This window comes from Neoarius graeffei, chromosome 6 (assembly GCF_027579695.1).
Source record: "Neoarius graeffei isolate fNeoGra1 chromosome 6, fNeoGra1.pri, whole genome shotgun sequence".
Classification (NCBI taxonomy): Eukaryota; Metazoa; Chordata; class Actinopteri; order Siluriformes; family Ariidae; genus Neoarius; species Neoarius graeffei.
The window spans coordinates 11812468-11835511 of NC_083574.1; the positions used below are offsets into that span (position 1 = coordinate 11812468).

Sequence of the window (23044 nt, forward strand, 5' to 3'; positions counted from 1 at the left end):
TACGTTATGGACCTGCGCGCAAAACTCCACACGCTCACCCACCTAACTCAGGAGAATTTGCGGCAGGCCCAGGAATGGCAAGCCCGCCTGTACAACAAGGGTACGCGCCTTAGAGAGTTCACACCGGGAGATAAGGTACTCGTACTGTTGCCCACGTCAAGCTCCAAATTGATCGCCAAGTGGCAAGGACCCTTTGAGGTCACACGGCGAGTCGGGGACGTCGACTATGAGGTGAGGCGAACGGACAGGGGTGGGGCGCTACAGATTTACCACCTCAATCTGCTTAAACTCTGGAACGAGGAGGTCCCCGTGGCGTTGGTGTCGGTGGTTCCGGAGAAGGCGGAGCTGGGGCCGGAGGTTCAAAAGGGAACATTGGCATCACGTACCTCTCCGGTCCCCTGTGGAGACCACCTCTCCCCGACCCAACTCACGGAGGTTGCCCAGTTGCAGGCCGAGTTTTCGGATGTGTTCTCGCCCCTGCCTGGTCGCACTAACCTCATAGAGCACCACATCGAGACGCCCCCGGGGGTGGTAGTGCGTAGCCGCCCTTACAGGCTACCCGAACACAAAAAAAAGGTGGTTCGGGAAGAACTTCAGACCATGCTCGAAATGGGCATCGTCGAGGAGTCCCACAGTGACTGGAGCAGCCCGGTGGTCTTGGTACCCAAGGCCGACGGGTCGGTCCGGTTTTGTGTGGACTATAGGAAAGTCAACGCGGTGTCTAAATTTGACGCGTACCCAATGCCTCGTATTGACGAGCTGCTCGATCGACTAGGCACTGCTCGCTTTTATTCGACACTGGATTAGACGAAGGGATATTGGCAGATCCCCTTGACTCCACTATCCCGAGAAAAAACGGCCTTTTCCACACCGTTTGGGTTACACCAATTCGTCACACTTCCGTTTGGGCTGTTTGGGGCGCCCGCTACGTTTCAGTGGCTGATGGATCGGGTCCTCCGCCCCCACGCCACCTATGCGGCCGCCTATCTGGATGACATCATCACATATAGTAATGACTGGCCGAGGCACTTGGAACACCTAAGGGCCGTCCTTAGGTCACTGAGGCGGGCGGGTCTCACAGCCAACCCAAAGAAGTGTGCGATTGGGCGGGTGGAAGTACGGTATCTGGGCTTCCACTTGGGCAACGGGCAGGTGCGTCCCCAAATTAATAAGACCGCAGCGATTGCGGCCTGCCCGAGGCCCAAGACCAAAAAGGGGGTGAGACAGTTCCTGGGGCTGGCTGGCTATTATCGTAGGTTTATACCTAATTATTCGGACGTCACCAGCCCGCTGACTGACCTCACTAAAAATGGAGCGCCAGATCCGGTCCAGTGGACGGAGCAGTGTCAGCGGGCTTTCTCTGAGGTAAAGGCTGCACTGTGTGGGGGGCCACTTTTACACTCCCCTGACTTCTCTCTCCCTTTTATGTTACAGACGGATGCGTCGGACAGAGGGCTGGGGGCCGTTTTGTCCCAGCAGGTGGAGGGGGAGGACCGCCCGGTCCTTTACATCAGTCGGAAGCTGTCAGTGCGTGAGGGGCGCTACAGCACGATTGAGAAGGAGTGCCTGGCGATCAAGTGGACGGTCCTCGCCCTCCATTACTACCTGCTGGGGCACCCTTTCACCCTCTGTTCGGACCACGCGCCCCTCCAGTGGCTCCACCGCATGAAGGATGCCAACGCGCGGATCACCCGTTGGTATCTGGCACTCCAACCCTTCAACTTCAAGGTGGTCCACAGGCCGGGGGCGCAGATGGTTGTGGCGGACTTCCTCTCCCATCAAGGGGGGGGGGAGTCGGCTGCAGGCCGGACGGGTGCCCGGCCTGAGTCGGGCAGTGGGGGTATGTGGCAGCGGGGGCGTGGTCAAGCGCCGGTCTGTGACAGGAGGGCGGAGTCAGGGAAGGTAAGTGGCAGAATCACTTCACCTGAGAGCAATTAACCTGTGTTTGTGTGTCTTCCCAGTGACCGCGCCCTATATGAGGAGGGAGAGTGAGAGCGGAGGGAGCTAATCTCCAGACCAGACGCCGGTTGTGTGTGGGTGTGTGTCGGAGTGGGAAGTTGTTCACTGAAAAGTGTAGCAATAAAAGCCACATTTACAAACCTCATTTCTGTCCTGCCGTCCTCTGTGCTCCACCCCTTCGTTAGAACTGTTACATCCACATTTCACGAAAATCACTTCTTCTCTCTCAATTCTTCACAGATTTTTATTCTTTTTGACAGGAAGGTAGGTCTGCCTGGGGTACATATAGCTTCTACCCAAATTTGCATAAGGGTGAATATCATTGGGGAGTGCCTTTTCAGGCCCAGGATTTCCATAAATTCAAATCTTAATTTCCCATTCTTTTTAGGTCCCATTAGAAATAATTGACATTCAACATTATGAAATGAGTATTTACTGAGCTCCTGCACATTTTTTAAATTAATTATGGGATATTAATTAGAGCGTAAACCATGTAATGCGTCCACCCTGTCATGGACATATGCAATTCTGTTAAAATGTGTTTTCATTATAATAGTAACATAAAAATAGACTTTTCTGATAGGTATAATGTCCCCTTTTCCTACTGAGGGTTATTAATTTCATTTTTTAAATTATGAATTAATAAAACTCTGTGCAAACTGTCAATTTTAAAGGAACTCTTACCATCCGCAGATATGTTTTCGTCAATTTTGATAAAACGGTGATATTTGGATGGAATTCTTACTTCCATGTTATTGACCTGAACTTAACTACAGAACACATTTGATTAAATATACAATATTTAACAGGATAAACTAATTATAATCTAAAAATATCAATATGACAGGGTGGACCAGTGCATGACAGGGAGGACCGGCAGACGACAGGGTGGACACATAGGCTAATCAAGTTTGGCAAAACATGAAAATTTATTAAAATGAAATTGTTTCTATTTTATTTGGTCATTAGTCTTTTTAACAAGAAATACAAACTAGGACACAAGACAAACAAAACATAAGAGATTCAATTCAATTCATATCAATTCAATTCATTTAAGATCTCCTGAACATACAGCCATGACTCCCTGTCCACTTGTAGGGAGCGTTTATTGACGGGTTGTGGCTCCTGAATAAAACAGATAATCTGTTGGTCTGCATACCAGTTGATGTCTTCCCGTGGGCTGGGCCAGTAGAATTTATTAATACCATTACGGCCCATGCACTTCACTAAAACACTCTGCTCTTCTACTTCAAGAATAATGGCTGGATATGCATCATCGTCATAGCTTATGACACACCATTGTCCAGTGTGTTTTGGCTCGATTTGTTCAGGGCGCCATTTGGTCTGACTAGTGCCAGCAGCACACACACACACACACACACACACACACACACACACACACACACACAAATAGTTATTACAAAAACACAACCTTCCTCTCCCTGCCTCAATTCCTCATCTCACACATCACCCCTCCTCCACACACCCACCGCTTTCTCTCCCATACACTGCCCAAATCACACACATCACCCCCCAACACATACAAACACCCATATTTCTTCCTCTTCCATATTTAGCCCCACATGTACGTCCATGTGCATGTGTGCGTCTGCTTGTGTGTCTGTCTTTGTGCCGTAAGAATCAGAGTGTCTGTTTGAGAGAGTAGATGATGTGTGATGATTCCCATTCAAATGTGTCCTTCTGTTTCAGACTGAGTGTTCAGGCACTCCTGAACTACCATTTCATGACCTGTATCATTTTATCTAACCTTGAGGGCCCTGGCTGTGGTGGACTTTCTGGAGTTGGGGGAGGAGTCTGAAGCTCCACCACTGTACGAACTTTAGCTCTGGCAGCTCTCTTTGCCTCTCTCCATTTCTTCCTTTTGGCTCGCTTTTGAGCAATTCCAGCGTTATGGACGTGACACTTGAACTCAAAATGGCAACAAATGACCCAGTGCATGTTTTATTGTCTCCCAGTATTTAAACAGGTGTTGCATATTTTAAGGCTGTACCATACTGGAGAAGTGATAGAACAAGAACAATTCCCATAGTACATCTAGGGCATGCCAGAAAATGCCAATAAAAGATGCGTTATGGATGTGACAGAAAAAGTATCACTTTTCTTGGGTGACTGTACATTTTTATCAAACTCTGTGAAATTGTAAACCTAATGTCGAAATGGAGATATCCATTTGATAGAGGGGTCCAAGGTGAATATTAAAAAATCTTTGTTTAAAATATTTTGTATTTTATGCAGAGTTTCAGAAGGAAAAGTCAGCGTTATGGATGTGACGAAATTCCGTTATGGATGTGACGCGTCTGAAATAGACATGGCATATGTTTAGAAAATCAGCAATTTAACCACCATAACCCTTTGAAAAACTCTCTAAATATCAGCTAAAACTATCAAAGTTCTTAAATGATATTTAGGATGGCTATTGTTTTGCTGTTTTGTGGATTTTAGCATACATTTCTGTGGATTGTGGCAATAATATAGAATTGTACATGATCAAAGTTATTCGTGTCATTAGCTAAAGTAGTGAAGGCGAAGGGAACAATTCTTGTGACAAATTGGTTCAACTTATTCACATCTGTAAAATACAGGCCTAGGTGAGATCTCTGGGAGTGGTTTTGATGTATTACATGTTGCTTTATTTTTGCATGGTGAGGTTGACATTTACATGGAATTGCCCTTTTGTCTCTCAGTCAGTTCACTAATTCCTTTCTTCTTCCCTGTCTCTCTGTCTTTCTTCCATCTCTCCCTTTCTTTCAAAAGGTATTCTTCTCTTCTTTCTGAGTTTGCATTTCGGCGTTCTCGATACCGCCGTGCAACTTCTGCTGCACTCAGAGGCATGTCCTGAATGAAGGCACAGATTACATGCAAATGTAAATAATTACTAACTTACATTAGACTATTTATTATTAAAATGTTCTTTTATTTCCACCTCAATATTTCAAATTAAACATACCATACACACATAGTATAACCTGCAATGTCCACCCTGTCGCATGTATGTCCACCCTATCAGAGCTAAGTGAATGACAGGGTGGACATTTTCAGAGAACGACAGGATGGACATTTTTAGCTATTAGTTAGCATTTCAGGTCACTACACTCTGTCCTTAGCTAACTAGCTAGTATGTCCTTGAAGAGAATTTTATGTACATAAACCTGCATATTTTGTAAATAATAAACATCTAACACATCCTTCAATATTATGCTGATAGGGTGGACATGGTAAGCTTAGTTAGGTGAAGAAAACACACTTAAACCAACAACAAAGATCAACACAGAGGTCATCAGACACACTCACCTCAGCAGTTACAGTGGTGCTTGAAAGTTTGTGAACCCTTTAGAATTTTCTATATTTCTGCATAAATATGACCGAAAACATCATCAGATTTTCACACAAGGCCTAAAAGTAGATAAAGAGAACCCAGTTAAACAAATGAGACAAAAATATTATACTTGGTCATTTATTTATTGAGGAAAATGATCCAATATTACATATCCGTGAGTGGCAAAAGTATGTGTACCTTTGCTTTCAATATCTGGTGTGACCCCCTTGTACAGCAATAATTGCAACTACACATTTCTGGTAACTGTTGATCAGTCCTGCACACCGGCTTGGAGGAATTTTAGCCCATTCCTCCGTACAGAACAGCTTCAACTCTGGGATGTTGGTGGGTTTCCTCACATGAACTGCTCGCTTCAGGTCCTTCCACAACATTTCCATTGGATTAAGGTCAGGACTTTGACTTGGCCATTCCAAAACATTACCTTTATTCTTCTTTAACCATTTTTGGTAGAATGACTTCTGTGCTTAGGGTCATTGTCTTGCTGCATGACCCACCTTTTCTTGAGATTCAGTTCATGGACAGATGTCCTGACATTTTCCTTTAGAATTTGCTGGTATAATTCAGAATTCATTGTTCCATCAATGATGGTAAGCCGCCCTGGCCCAGATGCAGCAAAACAGGCCCAAACCATGATACTACCACCACCATGTTTCACAGATGGGATAAGGTTCTTATGCTGGAATGCAGTGTTTTCCTTTCTCCAAACATAACACTCCTCATTTAAACCAAAAAGTTCTAGTTTGGTCTCATCCATCCACAAAACATTTTTCCAATAGCCTTCTGGCTTGTCCATGTGATCTTTAGCAAACCAGATGAGCAGCAATGTTCTTTTTGGAGAGCACTGGATTTCTCCTTGCAATCCTGCCATGCACACCATTGTTGTTCAGTGTTCTCCTGATGGTGGACTCATGAACATTAACATTAGCCAATGTGAGAGAGGCCTTCAGTTGCTTAGAAGTTACCGTGCGGTCCTTTGTGACCTTGCCAACTATTACACGCCTTGCTCTTGGAGTGATCTTTGTTGGTCAACCACTCCTGGGGAGGGTAACAATGGTCTTGAATTTCCTCCATTTGTACACAATCTGTCTGACTGTGGATTGGTGGAGTCCAAACTCTTTAGAGATGGTTTTGTAACCTATTCCAGCCTGATGAGCATCAACAACGCTTTTTCTGAAGTCCTCAGAAATCTCTTTTGTTCGTGCCATGATACGCTTCCCCAAACATGTGTTGTGAAGATCAGACTTTGATAGATCTCTGTTCTTTAAATAAAACAAGGATGCCCACTCACACCTGATTGTCATCCCATTGATTGAAAACATCTGACTTGAATTTCACCTTCAAATTAACTGCTAATCCTAGAGGTTCACATACTTTTGCCACTCACAGATATGTAATATTGGATCATTTTTCTCAATAAATAAATGACCAAGTATAATATTTTTGTCTCATTTGTTTAACTGGGTTCTCTTTATCTACTTTTAGGACTTGTGTGAAAATCTGATGATGTTTTAGGTCATATTTATGCAGAAATATAGAAAATTCTAAAGGGTTCACAAACTTTCAAGCGCCACTGTAAATGTCCCGCCACTGAGTAGAGAAAAAAATGTTGTTGTGATGTCACTGCAGTAGAGGACCTCTTCTTAAAGGGACAGATTTCTCAATACGACAGGGTGGACAATTGTTTCGGGGACATCTAAAATCTTTTCATTTTTTATGAAATTAATTATTATTTTTACTACCAAATGATAAATGACCTTGAAGTGGGCAAGGTATTACTTACCAAAAGAACAATTTAAAAGAAAATCTAAGGAAAAACAAATATGATATATATTTTTTTTCATATTGAAATCTACTGAGTGGTGTAGGGGACATGCCAAAATAGCATGCGTCCTATCACATAAAACTGAAAAAAGTCTTTAATATGAATGTAAATTGCTAAGAAATGGTGTTTTGTGAATGCAACACATGAAGCTCAGTACAATGCACCCTTTATCAATTAACTTTATATTATATCAACAGTGCAAATGACTTGTTTTATGTCCAGGACAGCAAAAGGCACTGCTCAGTGATATTCACCCATAATTGCAATTAAGACTGAAGATATGGAGTAATTAAGCTCTAACGAGCAGTTTCCACGCAAATCGCTTCTTCTCCCTCAATTCTTCGCCAATTTTGATTCTTTCTGGCATGAAGATAGGGGTACATAGAGTACATATAACTTCTACCCAGATTTGCTTAATTACAATTATTAATTATAATAATTAATTAGTTATGGACTAATTAAGCCTTAATGAGAAGTTCAACAAAAATTGCTTCTTCTCGGTCAGTTCCTCGCCATTTTGGATTCTTTCTGGCAAATAGGTCAGAATTCCTAAGGTGTATATAGGTTCTATATATAGCTTGTACAGTGGTGCTTGAAAGTTTGTGAACCCTTTAGAATTTTCTATATTTCTGCATAAATATGACCTAAAACAACATCAGATTTTCACACAAGTCCTAAGCGTAGATAAAGAGAACCCAGTTAAACAAATGAAACAAAAATATTATACTTGGTCATTTATTTATTGAGGAAAATGATCCAATATTACATATCTATGAGTGGCAAAAGTATGTGAACCCCTAGGATTAGCAGTTAATTTGAAAGTGAAATTAGAGTCAGGTGTTTTCAATCAATGGGATGATGATCAGGTGTGAGTGGGCACCCTGTTTTATTTAAAGAACAGGGATCTATCAAAGTCTGATCTTCACGACACATTTGTGGAAGTGTATCATGGCAAGAACAAAGGAGATTTCTGAGGACCTCAGAAAAAGCGTTGTTGATGCTCATCAGGCTGGAAAAGGTTACAAAACCATCTCTAAAGAGTTTGGACTCCACCAATCCACAGTCAGACAGATTGTGTACAAATGGAGGAAATTCAAGACCATTGTTACCCTCCTCAGGAGTGGTCAACCAACAAAGATCACTCCAAGAGCAAGGCGTGTAATAGTCGGCAAGGTCACAAAGGACCCCAGGGTAACTTCTAAGCAACTGAAGGCCTCTCTCACATTGGCTAATGTTAATGTTCATGAGTCCACCATCAGGAGAACACTGAACAACAATGGTGTGTACGGCAGGGCTGCAAGGAGAAAGCCACTGCTCTCCAAAAAGAACATTGCTGCTCATCTGCAGTTTGCTAAAGATCGCGTGGACAAGCCAGAAGGCTATTGGAAAAATGTTTTGTGGATGGATGAGACCAAAATAGAATTTTTTGGTTTAAATGAGAAGTGTTATGTTTGGAGAAAGGAAAACGCCGCATTCCAGCATAAGAACCTTATCCCATCTGTAAAACATGGTGGTGTTAGTATCATGGTTTGGGCCTGTTTTGCTGCATCCGGGCTAGGACGGCTTACCATCATTGATGGAACAATGAATTCTGAATGATACCAGCGAATTCTAAAGGAAAATTTCAGGACATCTGTCCATGAACCGAATCTCAAGAGAAGGTGGGTCATGCAGCAAGACAACGACCCTAAGCACACAAGTCGTTCTACCAAAGAATGGTTAAAGAAGAATAAAGTTAATGTTTTGGAATGGCCAAGTCAAAGTCCTGACCTTAATCCAATCGAAATGTTGTGTCAGGACCTGATGCGAGCAGTTCATGTGAAGAAACCCACCAACACCCCAGAGTTGAAGCTGTTCTGTATGGAGGAATGGGCTAAAATTCCTCCAAGCCAGTGTGCAGGACTGATCAACAGTTACCGGAAACGTTTAGTTGCAGTTATTGCTGCACAAGGGGGTCACACCAGATACTGAAAGCAGAGGTTCACATACTTTTGCCACTCACAGATATGTAATATTGGATCATTTTCCTCAATAAATGAATGGCCAAGTATAATATTTTTGTCTCATTTGTTTAACTGGGTTCTCTTTATCTACTTTTAGGACTTGTGTGAAAATCTGATGATGTTTTAGGTCATATTTATGCAGAAATATAGACAATTCTAAAAGGTTCACAAACTTTCAAGCACTACTGTATATAGTGTGCAACATTTATTGCGCAAGGTGGCCCACTTTAGTTTGTTCCTTCTGGACTAGACGGGGTCGGAGTGAGCTACGCCGTCATTGACGGCCTCATTTACCATTTACTGTTTGACCTCAAATGCATTAAGAAGGCAAGAAACTCATCCACTAATTAACTTTTGACATGGCTCACCTGTTAATTGAAAAGTATTCCAGGTGACGTCCTCATGAAGTTGGTTAAGATAATGCCAATAGAGTGCAAAGCATCATCAAGGTAGTCCAAAACTAGCCCAGAATCAGTCCTGGGTATGGACTCATTTATTTGGACCAAGTGTGAAAACACCCTTATTCACTGAACATCCTTTCTACACACTTTGCCTTGTACTCCTGTATACTGTAATGATTTATAATCCTATTATACAAGTATATAAAGGATACAAATAAGTACCTTAGAGGGTACTGCTCCAGTGACAAGCCATTGTACCTCAAAAGGTACAATACTGTATTTTATTTTCTAAGAGTGTATCATCGTATCAAGAGAATTAGAATTTTAATGGCTTGAATTATGTGGTTGTTTAAACGTTATTACCATTCTAGCTTTAAAAATCAGTGCGTTTGGTTACCAGAACTGATGCTTGATCATAAACTCATCCACTCCTCCAATTCTTACTCCATTATTCAAATTACCAACAAGCTTTTATTGTCTCAGCAATTACCTGCCAGGAACTTTTCTTTCCTCCATAGCATACCATCCATCCATTATCTGTAGCCGCTTATCCTGTGCAGAGTCACAGGCAAGCTGGAGCCTATCCCAGCTGACTATGGGCGAGAGGCGGAGTACACCCTGGACAAATCGCCAGATCATCGCAGGGCTGACACATAGAGATAAACAACCATTCACACCTACGGTCAATTTAGAGCCACCAATTAGCCTAACCTGCATGTCTTTGGACTGTGGGGAAACCGGAGCACCTGGAGGAAACCCATGCAGACATGGGGAGAACATGCAAACTCCACACAGCTGCTGGGCTCGAACCCAGGACCTTCTTGCCATGAGGCGACAGTGCTAACCACTACACCACCGTGCCGCCCCAGAGCATACCAGGAATCTTAAAATAACATTTTACAAATGCAAATGACCTGGAAAATGGCATGATCATTTTCAAAACTACTTACAGAACAGTAATAATGCAACTTGATAAAACTACAGCCTTATAAGTATATTTGGGCTTACAGGAAAACATGGGAAATACATCCGAGATTCTGCAAACTAATTCAGGCAATTTTCCTCTGTAAATCCAGAACCACCATTAGTGGCGTCCTCACTAATTTAATTTTGCCCTGACACAATGAATTACAGCAGGAAGCCCAACAAGGTTTAGTCAGATAAAGTGCATTACTGAAAGAGTAGATTCAGTTATGAGGTACAGTTTATGATCGATGGAAGTCTAGATATGGTTTAATGAGCTGCTGTCATATGTTGTTTGTATGATTAAAAAAAATTCTGGTGCGTACTATTTACATTTACATTTCATTTCCAAACAGAGAAATGAAAGTTTTAATTTCAGAAAACGACTTTAAAGTCCTGATATTTAGATTTCCAATCGCAGTGAAAGTAACAAAGTACAATTACTATAAATTTGTTTCTTTAGTATCTGTAGTGCCCTGTGATGACCTGGCGACTTGTCCAGGGTGTACCCCGCCTTTCGCCCGTAGTCAGCTGGGATAGGCTCCAGCTTGCCTGCGACCCTGTAGAACAGGAAAAAGCGGCTAGAGATAATGAGATGAGAGATGAGTATCTGTAGTTTTATAAAAGCTGCCATGCTTGAAAAAGAAAAGCAGATCAGTATCACGTTATAACGTGAAAGGTTTATTGTTCTAAGATATTTTCACGTTATTATGACGTACAAACTTATCCTGTGATAACAAGAAACTTTTTTGTAATAACAATGTACTTACTAAAATATTATCCACCATGCTCAATAACAGCAGAATCTTATCATGTCTCAACTCAAGCATGAAGTACTGTAGAACTTAATCAAATCATGTTAATGAGCCGTATTCATCAGTTTATCGGATCTCTGCACACCGTTTCCTCATTCAAACACGAGTTTCACCTTATAGCCTAACAATATAAATGATCTGTCTAACAATTATAACAAAAATTATAAAGGATATTCCACAGTTGCACGAAGATATGAAGTTTATCTTCGAGTGGTGAATGTATATATCACAAGTGAGCGAAGCGAACAAGTGATACACTACCGTTCAAAAGTTTGGGGTCACCCAGATAATTTTGTGTTTTCCATGAAAAGTCACACTTTTATTTCCCACCATAAGTTGTAAAATGAATAGAAAATATAGTCAAGACATTTTTCTGGCCATTTTGAGCATTTAATCGACCCCACAAATGTGATGCTCCAGAAACTGAATCTGCTCAAAGGAAGGTCAGTTTTATAGCTTCTCTAAGGAGCTAAACTGTTTTCAGCTGTGCTAACATGATTGTACAAGGGTTTTCTAATCATCCATTAGCCTTCTGAGGCAATGAGCAAACACACTGTACCATTAGAACACTGGAGTGAGAGTTGCTGGAAATGGGCCTCTATACACCTATGGAGATATTGCACCAAAAACCATTTGCAGCTAGAATAGTCATTTACCACATTAGCAATGTATAGAGTGGATTTCTGATTAGTTTAAAGTGATCTTCGTTGAAAAGAACAGTGCTTTTCTTTCAAAAATAAGGACATTTCAAAGTGACCCCAAACTTTTGAACGGTAGTGTATATTTTTCAACACGAGAAGATAAACTTTATATCAATGTGCCACCGTGTAATGTTCTTTATATTATATGGACACATCCACAAAAAAAAAAACCCTGCAAGTTAATCAAAAGAATTTTAATTTTGAACCTGTTCACCATTTTGACTACGCGCATCTACCGTAGTCAGCGGGAAAACACTGAGAGTGATGTCATCGGAGTGAAATATCGGGACTTATTATACATACAGGACACTTTTTTGATGGAATAAAAACGTGTTCTATTCCCTTCTAGCGGGTTTCATTTATTTGGTTTGATAACATGCAATATTGTTAGCATATCGCTTATCCTACGTGTATTATGTCGCTCTACCCAGTGGAGAATGAGCATTGAATATGGTTTACGATATTGCATGGTTGTCAAGACAACATGACGTCACACGTCAGAGACTTAAAACTTCCATGCTAGCGAGTGACTGGGACAATTTATAAACAAACATGGCCGCCAGGTTTGCTTTGTTAAATACGGAATATTTTGAGAGAATTTTGAAAGAGAAAGACGCGTTGTCATGGTACTGAACTGATCTTCAACTCGTTCAATATCATGCTAGCTGAATGGAATATATCTGATATGCCACTCAACGCCAGCCAATATTATTTAAACATGTCACTCAGATCCGCGATGTATTTCGTATGAAAAATGCGAGTTTTTCAACACGAGAAGATAAACTTCATAGCTTCAAGCCAATGTGTGATTTTCTTTTTATTATATCGACACATTCACAAGCAAAAAGTACCCAAATTTATCAAAACAATTCATCAATTTCCTCATGAGTGACATAAAGAGAAAGATGACACACTTGTCGTTCGTATGAAAAATACGAGTGGCGTGTTTCCCAGTAAAACACTCGTGTTTATGTAAAATATCATGATATAACACGAAACATTTTGTGTTATGACAAGAACTTATCACATTATAATAAGATAAATAGTATATTGCTGTAACAAGAAACGAGAAAAGTTTCTTGTTTCAATGTGATAAGTTTGTATGTCGAAATAACATGAAAATATCTTTTTAAAACATGAGAAACATCTTGTTGAAACAATAAATGTTTTACTTGATAATGTTTTTCTTTATCTGGCATGGCAGCGATACACTGCCGTAGTATTTTACTTGAATTTCATGGTATCAGAAGAAAAAAAAATCTCAACTTTCTGTCTAAAATCCTAACAAATCTAAACTTTAAAAGATATGACGTGATGATACTAAAGTTTTCACACGCACCTTGGTTCCCACATCCAACCTTACATGGCATTACCAAGGCATAGTCTACTAGGTGAGTGACTGAATGTTTTTTTCCCTAAAAAGTGGACGTATATTAGCATATTATACATTTAATTCATGCATAGAGGCAGTGCTATTTTATTTATTAATTCATGTAATGAAAGGAATGTAGGTGGAAGCGGTGACATTTACCTATGACAAGGGAAGTGACATTTCAAATCTGCTGATACAGCGGGATGTTTGATCTCACTTTTGATTGCAATTGAGCAAATGTTACGGTCCACAGAGACTGAAGTATTACCCAGACAAGCAAAGGCATAAAAGTCATTGTCCTGTTTTTGTACAGCTGGGTTCGGTGGACGTTCACTGTCTATGCCATGCTACTTCAACTTAAAGAGGCTATTTAATGACTAGCTGTAACTGTGAGGAAGCCATGGCCTAATGGTTGGAGAAGCTGCTTTGGGACCAAAAGGTTGCTGGTTTGATTCCCTGGACCAGCAGGAATGGCTGAAGTCTAAATGCCACTATATCTGTAACGGTCCATGTGTCTGAAATTGCTTGCTCTTTCACTACTCCCTATATAGTGAGCTCATTGGTAAAAAAAAATGCTTTTGGACACTAGTCCGTCATGCTGGTATTTACGTCATTACTGTCGCACAGTTAAAACGTTCCAGATGAGTTGGCTGGTGGGTTTTCAAAATAATAAATACAGTGGGGCAAAAAAGTATTTAGTCAGTCACCAATTGTGCAAGTTCTCCCACTTAAAAAGATGAGAGAGGCCTGTAATTTTCATCATAGGTATACCTCAACTATGAGAGACAAAATGAGCAAAAAAATTCAGAAAATCACATTGTCTGATTTTTAAAGAATTTATTTGCAAATTATGGTGGAAAATAAGTATTTGGTCAATAACAAAAGTTCATCTCAATACTTTGTTATATACCCTTTGTTGGCAATGACAGAGGTCAAATGTTTTCTGTAAGTCTTCACAAGGTTTTCACACACTGTTGCTGGTATTTTGGCCCATTCCTCCATGCAGATCTCCTCTAGAGCAGTGATGTTTTGGGGCTGTCGCTGGGCAACATGGACTTTCAACTCCCTCCAAAGATTTTCTATGGGGTTGAGATCTGGAGACTGGCTAGGCCACTCCAGGACCTTGAAATGCTTCTTACGAAGCCACTCCTTCATTGCCCGGGTGGTGTGTTTGGGATCATTGTCATGCTGAAAGACCCAGCCACGTTTCATCTTCAATGCCCTTGCTGATGGAAGGAGGTTTTCACTCAAAATCTCACGATACATGGCCCCATTCATTCTTTCCTTTACACGGATCAGTCGTCCTGGTCCCTTTGCAGAAAAACAGCCCCAAAGCATTATGTTTCCACCCCCATGCTTCACAGTAGGTATGGTGTTCTTTGGATGCAACTCAGTATTCTTTCTCCTACAAACATAAGTTGAGTTTTTACCAAAAAGTTCTATTTTGGTTTCATTTGACCATATGACATTCTCCCAATCCTCTTCTGGATCATCCAAATGCTCTCTAGCAAATTTCAGATGGGCCTGGACATGTACTGGCTTAAGCAGGGGGCACTACAGGATTTGAGTCCCTGGCGGCGTAGTGTGTTACTGAGTGTGCCTTTGTTACTTTGGTCCCAGCTCTCTGCAGGTCATTCGCTAGGTTCCCCCGTGTGGTTCTGGGATTTTTGCTCACCATTCTTGTGATCATTTTGACCCCACGGGGTGAGATCTTGCGTGGAGCCCCAGATCGAGGGAGATTATCAGTGGTCTTGTATGTCTTCCATTTTCTAATAATTGCTCCCACAGTTGATTTCTTCACACCAAGCTGCTTACCTATTGCAGATTCAGTCTTCCCAGCCTGGTGCAGGTCTACAATTTTGTTTCTGTTGTCCTTTGACAGCTCTTTGGTCTTGGCCATAGTGGAGTTTGGAGTGTGACTGTTTGAGGTTGTGGACAGGTGTCGTTTATACTGATAACGAGTTCAAACAGATGCCATTAATACAGGTAACGAGTGGAGGACAGAGGAGCCTCTTAAAGAAGTTGTTACAGGTCTGTGAGAGCCAGAAATCTTGCTTGTTTGTAGGTGACCAAATACTTATTTTACCGGGGAATTTACCAATTAATTCATTAAAAATCCTACAATGTGATTTCCTGGATTCTTTCCCCCCATTCTGTCTCTCATAGTTGAAGTGTACCTATGATGAAAATTACAGGCCTCTCTCATCTTTTTTAGTGGGGTCGCCATTTTGTAGTGCTCTCCAAAACCTTAGTGAGGATTATTTACACCCTATATAGTGCACTCAAAGTATCCCACAATGCATCACGAAAATAGTGTACAACGATGGTCACTAACCAAAGCAATATATCCCATCATGCATTGTGGTCGCGCTGAAAGAAATCAAATTAAAAGTCTCAAATTTGATTTAATAAAAGGCAGCGGCAAAGAACAAAGTATTCAGCCTTGATTTAAAAAAAATAAACCTGAAAGATGCAGGTATTGATTAATGTGGGAAATATGCTCAGTATAATATATATATATATATATATATATATATATATATATATATATATATATATATATGTTATTTACCAGCTGGGAGGTCTGTATCGTGAAATACCGTGACCGAGGTATTGAAAGTACTGAGTGAGGCCCTCTGGGCCGAGGTCAGTATTCAAGGCCGAGGTCACGGTATTTCACCATACGGACCGTCCTTAAGCTGGCAAATAATATATTTATTTTTTTCTTTACCAAATTCTAACAGAAAATGAGAGGGCTTGAAAGGGAAAACCGAGCCGAGCCGCCATTTTGAATCCTCATTCACGGCTGTAATGCAAATGGCTTTCTCCTCGGTATACAAGTGCACTTCCATGGCAGGAAAAAAACTACATTTTGCCGCCTATGTAGTCCCATATTTATACAAAATTGAGTCATTCAGGATTTGGCCATGTTTTTGCTCGGCGTTAGCAACAGTTACAGGTTTTTAGCTTTCTCCTGAAATGTTTTCTTTTATTTCTTCTTCCTCAGGGTAGTAAAACTCGCTTTCGCTGTGAAGACTGTCGTTATCGCTATCCATGCTGTAAAATCAATGCTATTCTCCTGAGAAATGCTGGCAAAATTTATAAGATTTTTTATAATCTTATAAATAAATCTTATTAAAAAAAGATAAATGTTGACAAAAAATGCTACTATGTTTGTTGCTGTTGTTGTGAACGAGCGAGTCGCCAGAGGTCCGTAACTGGGGTCCGTATCGTAGGCTATGGACCCACTTGCCAGCCAATCAGAGTGCAGGATTTGATGGAAACCGGACTGTGAAAAAAACAAGTATTTATTATTTTGAAAACCCACCAGCTGACTGATCTGGAACGTTTTAACTGTGCGACAGTAATGACGTAAATACCAACGCGACAGACTAGTATCCAAAAGTGTTTTTTCATTTTATCAATGAGCTCACTATATACTCCTCCTCTATATAGGGAGTAGTGAAAGAGTGGGCGATTTCGGACACAGGGACCGTTACAGATATAGTGGCATTTAGACGTCAGTCATTCCTGCTGGTCCAGGGAATCAAACCAGCAATCTTTGACGTTAGAAACTCCTTCCTTAAATGTTCAATAAATGTGTCCTTTTGGAAAAATTCGCCAGTTCAAGGCTTTGTTTTTCCTTGTACCAGCTTGTATTTTAAATGTTTAGTCTAGCATTAGTCTTATATTATGTGGATCATCCACCATGTTCACAAGTCCATCTAGAACCTGGGATTTGTCCTTCATCCAGAATTACAGTCAGAACTCCTGCTATAGAAAATTAATCAACAACTTCTGATCAATCTCGGACTGAATGGAGAATTCGGGTAATAAAATTAGGACAAATGAAATTGAATTTTGAACACAGGACTTTTTTTATATCAAGTATCAGACAAGCACATATCAGATATAAACACTTTGTCATAGAGGTTCACGCTGTCAGCATTTTGTTTATTTCTACTCTGAAAATATTAAAGTAAAACTGCTGAAATGAACTCAAAATGTAGGTCATTACAAAACTGTCAGTGCTACACTGTGGACGTTTATTATTATTATTATATTTTTTTTGAGGAAATGAGAAAAGCGGATTTAATTATATATTGCAGAAGCATGCCTAACCACTTTTCAAAAATGTATTTACACCAAATCCACCCTCTTTCAGTTCAATTTAGTTGTTTTTTTTCTAATATCTACTGTTTTAACAATAGACATTGTGACAAAGCAGCTTTACAGAAACTCGGAAAGTACAGTAGATTTAGATCCCAAATGAAAAAGCCAGAGGTGATAGTGGCGAGAAAATAATAATAATTAAAAAAAAAACCCGAGAAACTTCATGAGGAAGAAACCTTGAGAGGAGTCAGAAAAAAAGGAAGCAGATGATTTTCTGGTTAATGATGGATGAGTGAATTATTTAACAATTATTCACCAATATTCACTGAGCCTGAGGTGGATAATTGTCTTAGTATAAATACACAGGTGATTATTTAAAAAAAAAAGTGTTAAAAATAATTTATTTCAGTCATCAAAAGCAGCATGCAAATGTAATAATGGCATGGCGCAGGCTTGTATCACTTATCTACGCTCAGTCATATAAAATACTTTGTTTTGAAATCAATAAAATAAATCACAAGAACACTACGTTTGAATAGTTTTAGACCAAACTTCGTAGCATCTCAAATGCTTTTAGAAACAGCATTTTCTTTCATCATTTCTAATTCTTCTTCACTTATGGCGATGAAGCGATTGGCCGCCATTTTGCCGAGTCGCTCGAGGTGATTATTGAGAAATAGTCTGAATTTCTCGACCAATCAGCACACGCGATTTCCTATAATCACCTCTGTATTTATACTAAAAACCATTATCGTATACAGGTGTAGAGGAATAAAGTCATACACTACTGAGTGTATTTCTTGGATGTTAAGTATGAGCAGATTGTAAATATGAGGCCTGGGATGGGAACAGGACCGTCTTTATGATTACAGCAGCAGTTCTGACTGTATGTAGATTGAACAGTATCCATGAGAGGAACCAGATTCAAAAGGAAATGCATTGATTTTTCAGTTATACATTTAATAGTTATTCCACAAAATCGAGTCGTACATGAGCTGATAGCCACTAGCAGCCATGTACGATGAGATTGAGTTGAGTTAATGTTTTATTCTATCCACAATCACTGGAGGTGGCATGGTAGTGTAGTGGTTAGCGCTGTTGCCTCACAGCAAGAAGGTCCAGGTTTGAGCCCTGTGGCCGGCGAGGGCCTTTCTGTGTGGAGTTTGCATGTTCTCCCCGTGTCCGCATTAGGTTAACTGGTGACTCTAAATTGACCGTAGGTGTGAATGGTTGTCTATGTCTATGTGTCAGCCCTGTGATGACCTGGCGACTTGTCCAGGGTGAACCCCGCCTTTCGCCCGTAGTCAGCTGGGATAGGCTCCAGCTTGCCTGCGACCCTGTAGGACAGGATAAAGCGGCTAGAGATGATGAGATAATCACTGGATTTTGAGAAACGGAGCATTTTTATTTTTATTTTTTGCAAATTTGAGAAATAAAAACTTTATACAAAATGTCAGACAAAATAATTTCCGCTTCGAATGTAAACAAACCAGCGAAATGACAGGAGCGATTTGTGAAACATGCTATAATAATAATAACAATAATAATAATTATTATTATTATTGAAAAATACGCTCTTAACATCAAATACTTTCATTCAATATTTTGTTGCTTTTTTTTGTATTTTTGGGGTTTTGTTTTCGAGTAGAGTTTTTATTTCATCCTCAGTTGGTTCAGCAACACGTTCCGCCACTTTGTTTTTCTCTACTCACAGTATATGAGCTGATAGCCTAGTAGTAGAGTAGCCAATCAGAACACACCATTGATCATGGCCAGTGAATGTGGATAGAATATTATACCATAACACTATTCTTTAATAGGTTTTCCTGCATTATAATCATGGTTATGAATATTTCATGATTACTATTACACCTGCCACACCCACACGTACAGCAATCTTAATTTAATTACGTGCAAATTTTTTAAATTTTCACATTTATGGTCATGAAAGTTTGAACATGACATTACGGCAAAGTATTTTTCTTCTCGGTGTGAGAAAGGGAATTCATATGTCTCGTGTCTATTCCTTCTCAACGGCTTCTTGGTTTGAACAAAGACAGAAGGTAATGTATGTATCTAGGTGAGGTTACATGAACTCACCCAGAGTGGAGCAGATGAAACAGCAGCAGGAGAGCACAACCAGACCGAAGCATGAGCTCCGAGCTCGTACCATGTTGCCACTTGTCGAGCTTCAGCATAACATTGACGCTATTAATCTATAAAACTGACCTGAGCATACTGCATACAAACAAAGAAGATAAAATTAAAAAAAGACATTACTTTATGTATGTGAATAATATGTATTATAATAAGTCCAATTGTAAGTATCCTGAAATATAACTATACTTATTCAGAGTGCCTATTATTATTACATATTCCAGTACATCACAGACTGGCACCAATCATTTCTCCACTATTTCACTTCCAAAGAAGTGCAAAAACATCCTGCATTCAGCATACAACAAGCACATACACAGAGACATCCGCTGTTTCCTCACCTCCTCATCCCGTCACACACTCTCACCTGGCAGTGCCAAGTTTCCCTGCTGCTTCACATTCACACATTTCACATATATGCTGTGATCTCCTCCTCCTCCTCCTCCTCCTCCTCTTCTCTTCCGTCATGTCTTCCTGCTCTGCATAAGATGCTCTTCTGTATTTTTCCCCCTGAGGGTCTCCCCCCCCCCCCAAGCAGGAAAGACAGCCAATCAGAATGAATGACCTCTTTGATAAAGAAAAGCCTGCCACCTTTTGGTCAAACATTTGTCTCATGGTCTCAATTTGGTGTTTTCTTTATGTCATGATGGCCAGTGCTTGGGATATACAATCTCACCTCATCTCATTATCTCTAGCCGCTTTATCCTGTTCTACAGGGTCGCAGGCAAGCTGGAGCCTATCCCAGCTGACTACGGGCAAAAGGCGGGGTACACCCTGGACAAGTCGCCAGGTCATCACAGGGCTGGGATATACAATATATAGTATATGTAAATGAACAAAAATCTACAGCAAAATGAAAGATTTTATGTTTTTTTTCCCTCTTAAAGGGATGCACTGACATACTGTACATAAATCCATATACATACTAGCAGTGGCGAACTGTTACTCTTAGAGCTGGGACTTTAGCTCAGCCAAAACTTAGCCAGATGCACCAAAAAAGCAACAGGGAAAAGGATTTTGTAAGGGATTAGTGGCAGGCTGCCAGGTCGCTCCATTGTGTGTAGCTGTCGATGTTGATTTTAAAAGTAACTCAGTAAATTACACAGGGAAATGAATACTTAAGTCTGAGTGAAAATTATTGTAGCGAGCGTGCGTGGAAGAAGAGTCTGGAGACAGAAATCTTAGTTTCTTGGTTGTTAGTCTGTGCTACTTGCTGTCGATCGCACTGGCTTGACTGCTTTATTAGCATTCGCTAACACTGCTGATGAACGGTTAAGCTCGTGTTGGCCTTCGAGAAGGCCAAGGGCGATAAATTTATGGTCGCTCCCACTATAAATCAAAATCTGATTGGTTAATTCATCTGTCACTTCCTACATAAACATACACTGCCATGGCCTTCTGTCCCGGCAATGAAGTCCTAACCAATCAGTGAGCCAGCTCTAAACTCTTCTCAGCCTAGAGACAACAAACAAACAAATCTTATTGGATAACTCGATTTTAATGTTTTCAGGACAGTAACCCTTTGATTTCTGAAGCAAATTTGACAGAAAATGAGGCCAAGTAAGAATCATGAAAGAATGAAAGAAATTAAATATAACATTTGAAATGCTAATAAGTTTGGGCCTTCTCTGAAGGCCTAGAAGACCCTGATGGTTCCCCTCTGCATACTAGATATGCAATTTTCTTCTCATTTAAACATCCATCCATCCATTCCATCCATTATCTGTAACTGCTTATCCTATGCAGGGTTGCGGGCAAGCTGGAGCCTATCCCAGCTGACTATGGGCGAGAGGCAGGGTAGACCCTGGGCAAGTCACCAGGTCATCACAGGGCTGACACGTAGGCACAAACAACCATCCACACTCACACCTATGGTCAATTTAGAGCCACCAATTAGCCTAACCTGCATGTCTTTGGACTGTGGGGGAAACCGGAGCACCCGGAGGAAACCCACGCGGACATGGGGAGAACATGCAAACTCTACACAGAAAGGCCCTCGTAGCCACTGGGTTCTAACCCAAGACCTTCTTGCTGTGAGGCGATAGTACTCACCACTACACCACCATGCTGCCCATACGCAACTATAAATGTATAAAAAGTATGACGTCATCTTCAACATGTGAAAATTTGTTAGCACTGGTGGATAACTGTGATATAAAGAATGCAACACTTCAGGATATGCTCTTATTGGCAAATAATCAATGTCTGGTTGGTAGCACTAGCTCCATTTCATCACACCACCCTGTCGGAGATTATTTTCCGATATCACTGCATGTCCCAAGTGTTTTCTTCCGTACATAGTAACAAGTAAAGTGATGTGTGCTGTGTTGCCATTCCTTTACAAAATGGATCTGTTTACTTGTCCTTGTTGAACTTCATTTCTGTGTGTGTGTGTGTGTGGGGGGGGGGGGGGGGGGATGTGCCATCTGAGATGCTACTTCCAGATATTTTATTATCATGATGTTATTACTGTAAATGTTCTGTTTGAGCAACAGTCAGGAAGCAGAAGTGTACGTTTCTGAGGCTTGTTCCATGTTCTTGTTTCGATTCACTTTGAGTCTGGTAAATTCTCTCTCTCTCTCTCTCCAATTATTTGCGCCCCTTATAGAAGCTTCATGGTGCACCGAAAAAATAACAAAAATCCAACCTTTCATTGAAATAAATTTACTTAGAGAAAAGAAATCCTTCATGGAGAAATACAACCCTGATTCCAAAAAAGTTGGGACAAAGTACAAATTGTAAATAAAAACAGAATGCAATGATGTGGAAGTTTCAAAATTCCATATTTTATTCAGAATAGAACATAGATGACATATCAAATGTTTAAACTGAGAAAATGTATCATTTAAAGAGAAAAATTAGGTGATTTTAAATTTCATGACAACAACACATCTCAAAAAAGTTGGGACAAGGCCATGTTTCCCACTGTGAGACATCCCCTTTTCTCTTTACAACAGTCTGTAAACGTCTGGGGACTGAGGAGACAAGTTGCTCAAGTTTAGGGATAGGAATGTTAACCCATTCTTGTCTAATGTAGGATTCTAGTTGCTCAACTGTCTTAGTCAAGTCAAGTCAAGTTTATTTGTATAGCGCTTTTAACAATAAACATTGTCGCAAAGCAGCTTTGCAGAATTTGAACGACTTAAAACATGAGCTAGTTTTAGCCCTAATCTATCCCCAATGAGCAAGCCTGTGGCGATGGTGGCAAGGAAAAACTCCCTCAGACGACATGAGGAAGAAACCTCGAGAGGAACCAGACTCAAAAGGGAACCCATCCTCATTCATCTTAGGTCTTTTTTGTCATATCTTCCGTTTTATGATGCACCAAATGTTTTCTATGGGTGAAAGATCTGGACTGCAGGCTGGCCAGTTCAGTACCC

At 40.6% G+C, this 23044-nt stretch overlaps 1 protein-coding gene across 1 annotated transcript in view; it reads right to left on the reverse strand.

The window, feature by feature from the left end:
• The window catches only part of chrna5 (cholinergic receptor, nicotinic, alpha 5), a 36052-nt gene extending 15996 nt beyond the window's left edge, over nt 1-20056 (reverse strand). The window contains exons 1-2 of the mRNA XM_060922848.1: nt 20006-20056; nt 19608-19745 (exon numbers count right to left, since the gene is read on the reverse strand). Of these exons, the coding sequence (XP_060778831.1) occupies nt 19608-19680 (73 nt within the window). The 5' untranslated portion in view covers nt 19681-19745; nt 20006-20056. The remainder of the gene's footprint in view (nt 1-19607; nt 19746-20005) is intronic.
• Nucleotides 20057-23044: the final 2988 nt, after the last annotated feature.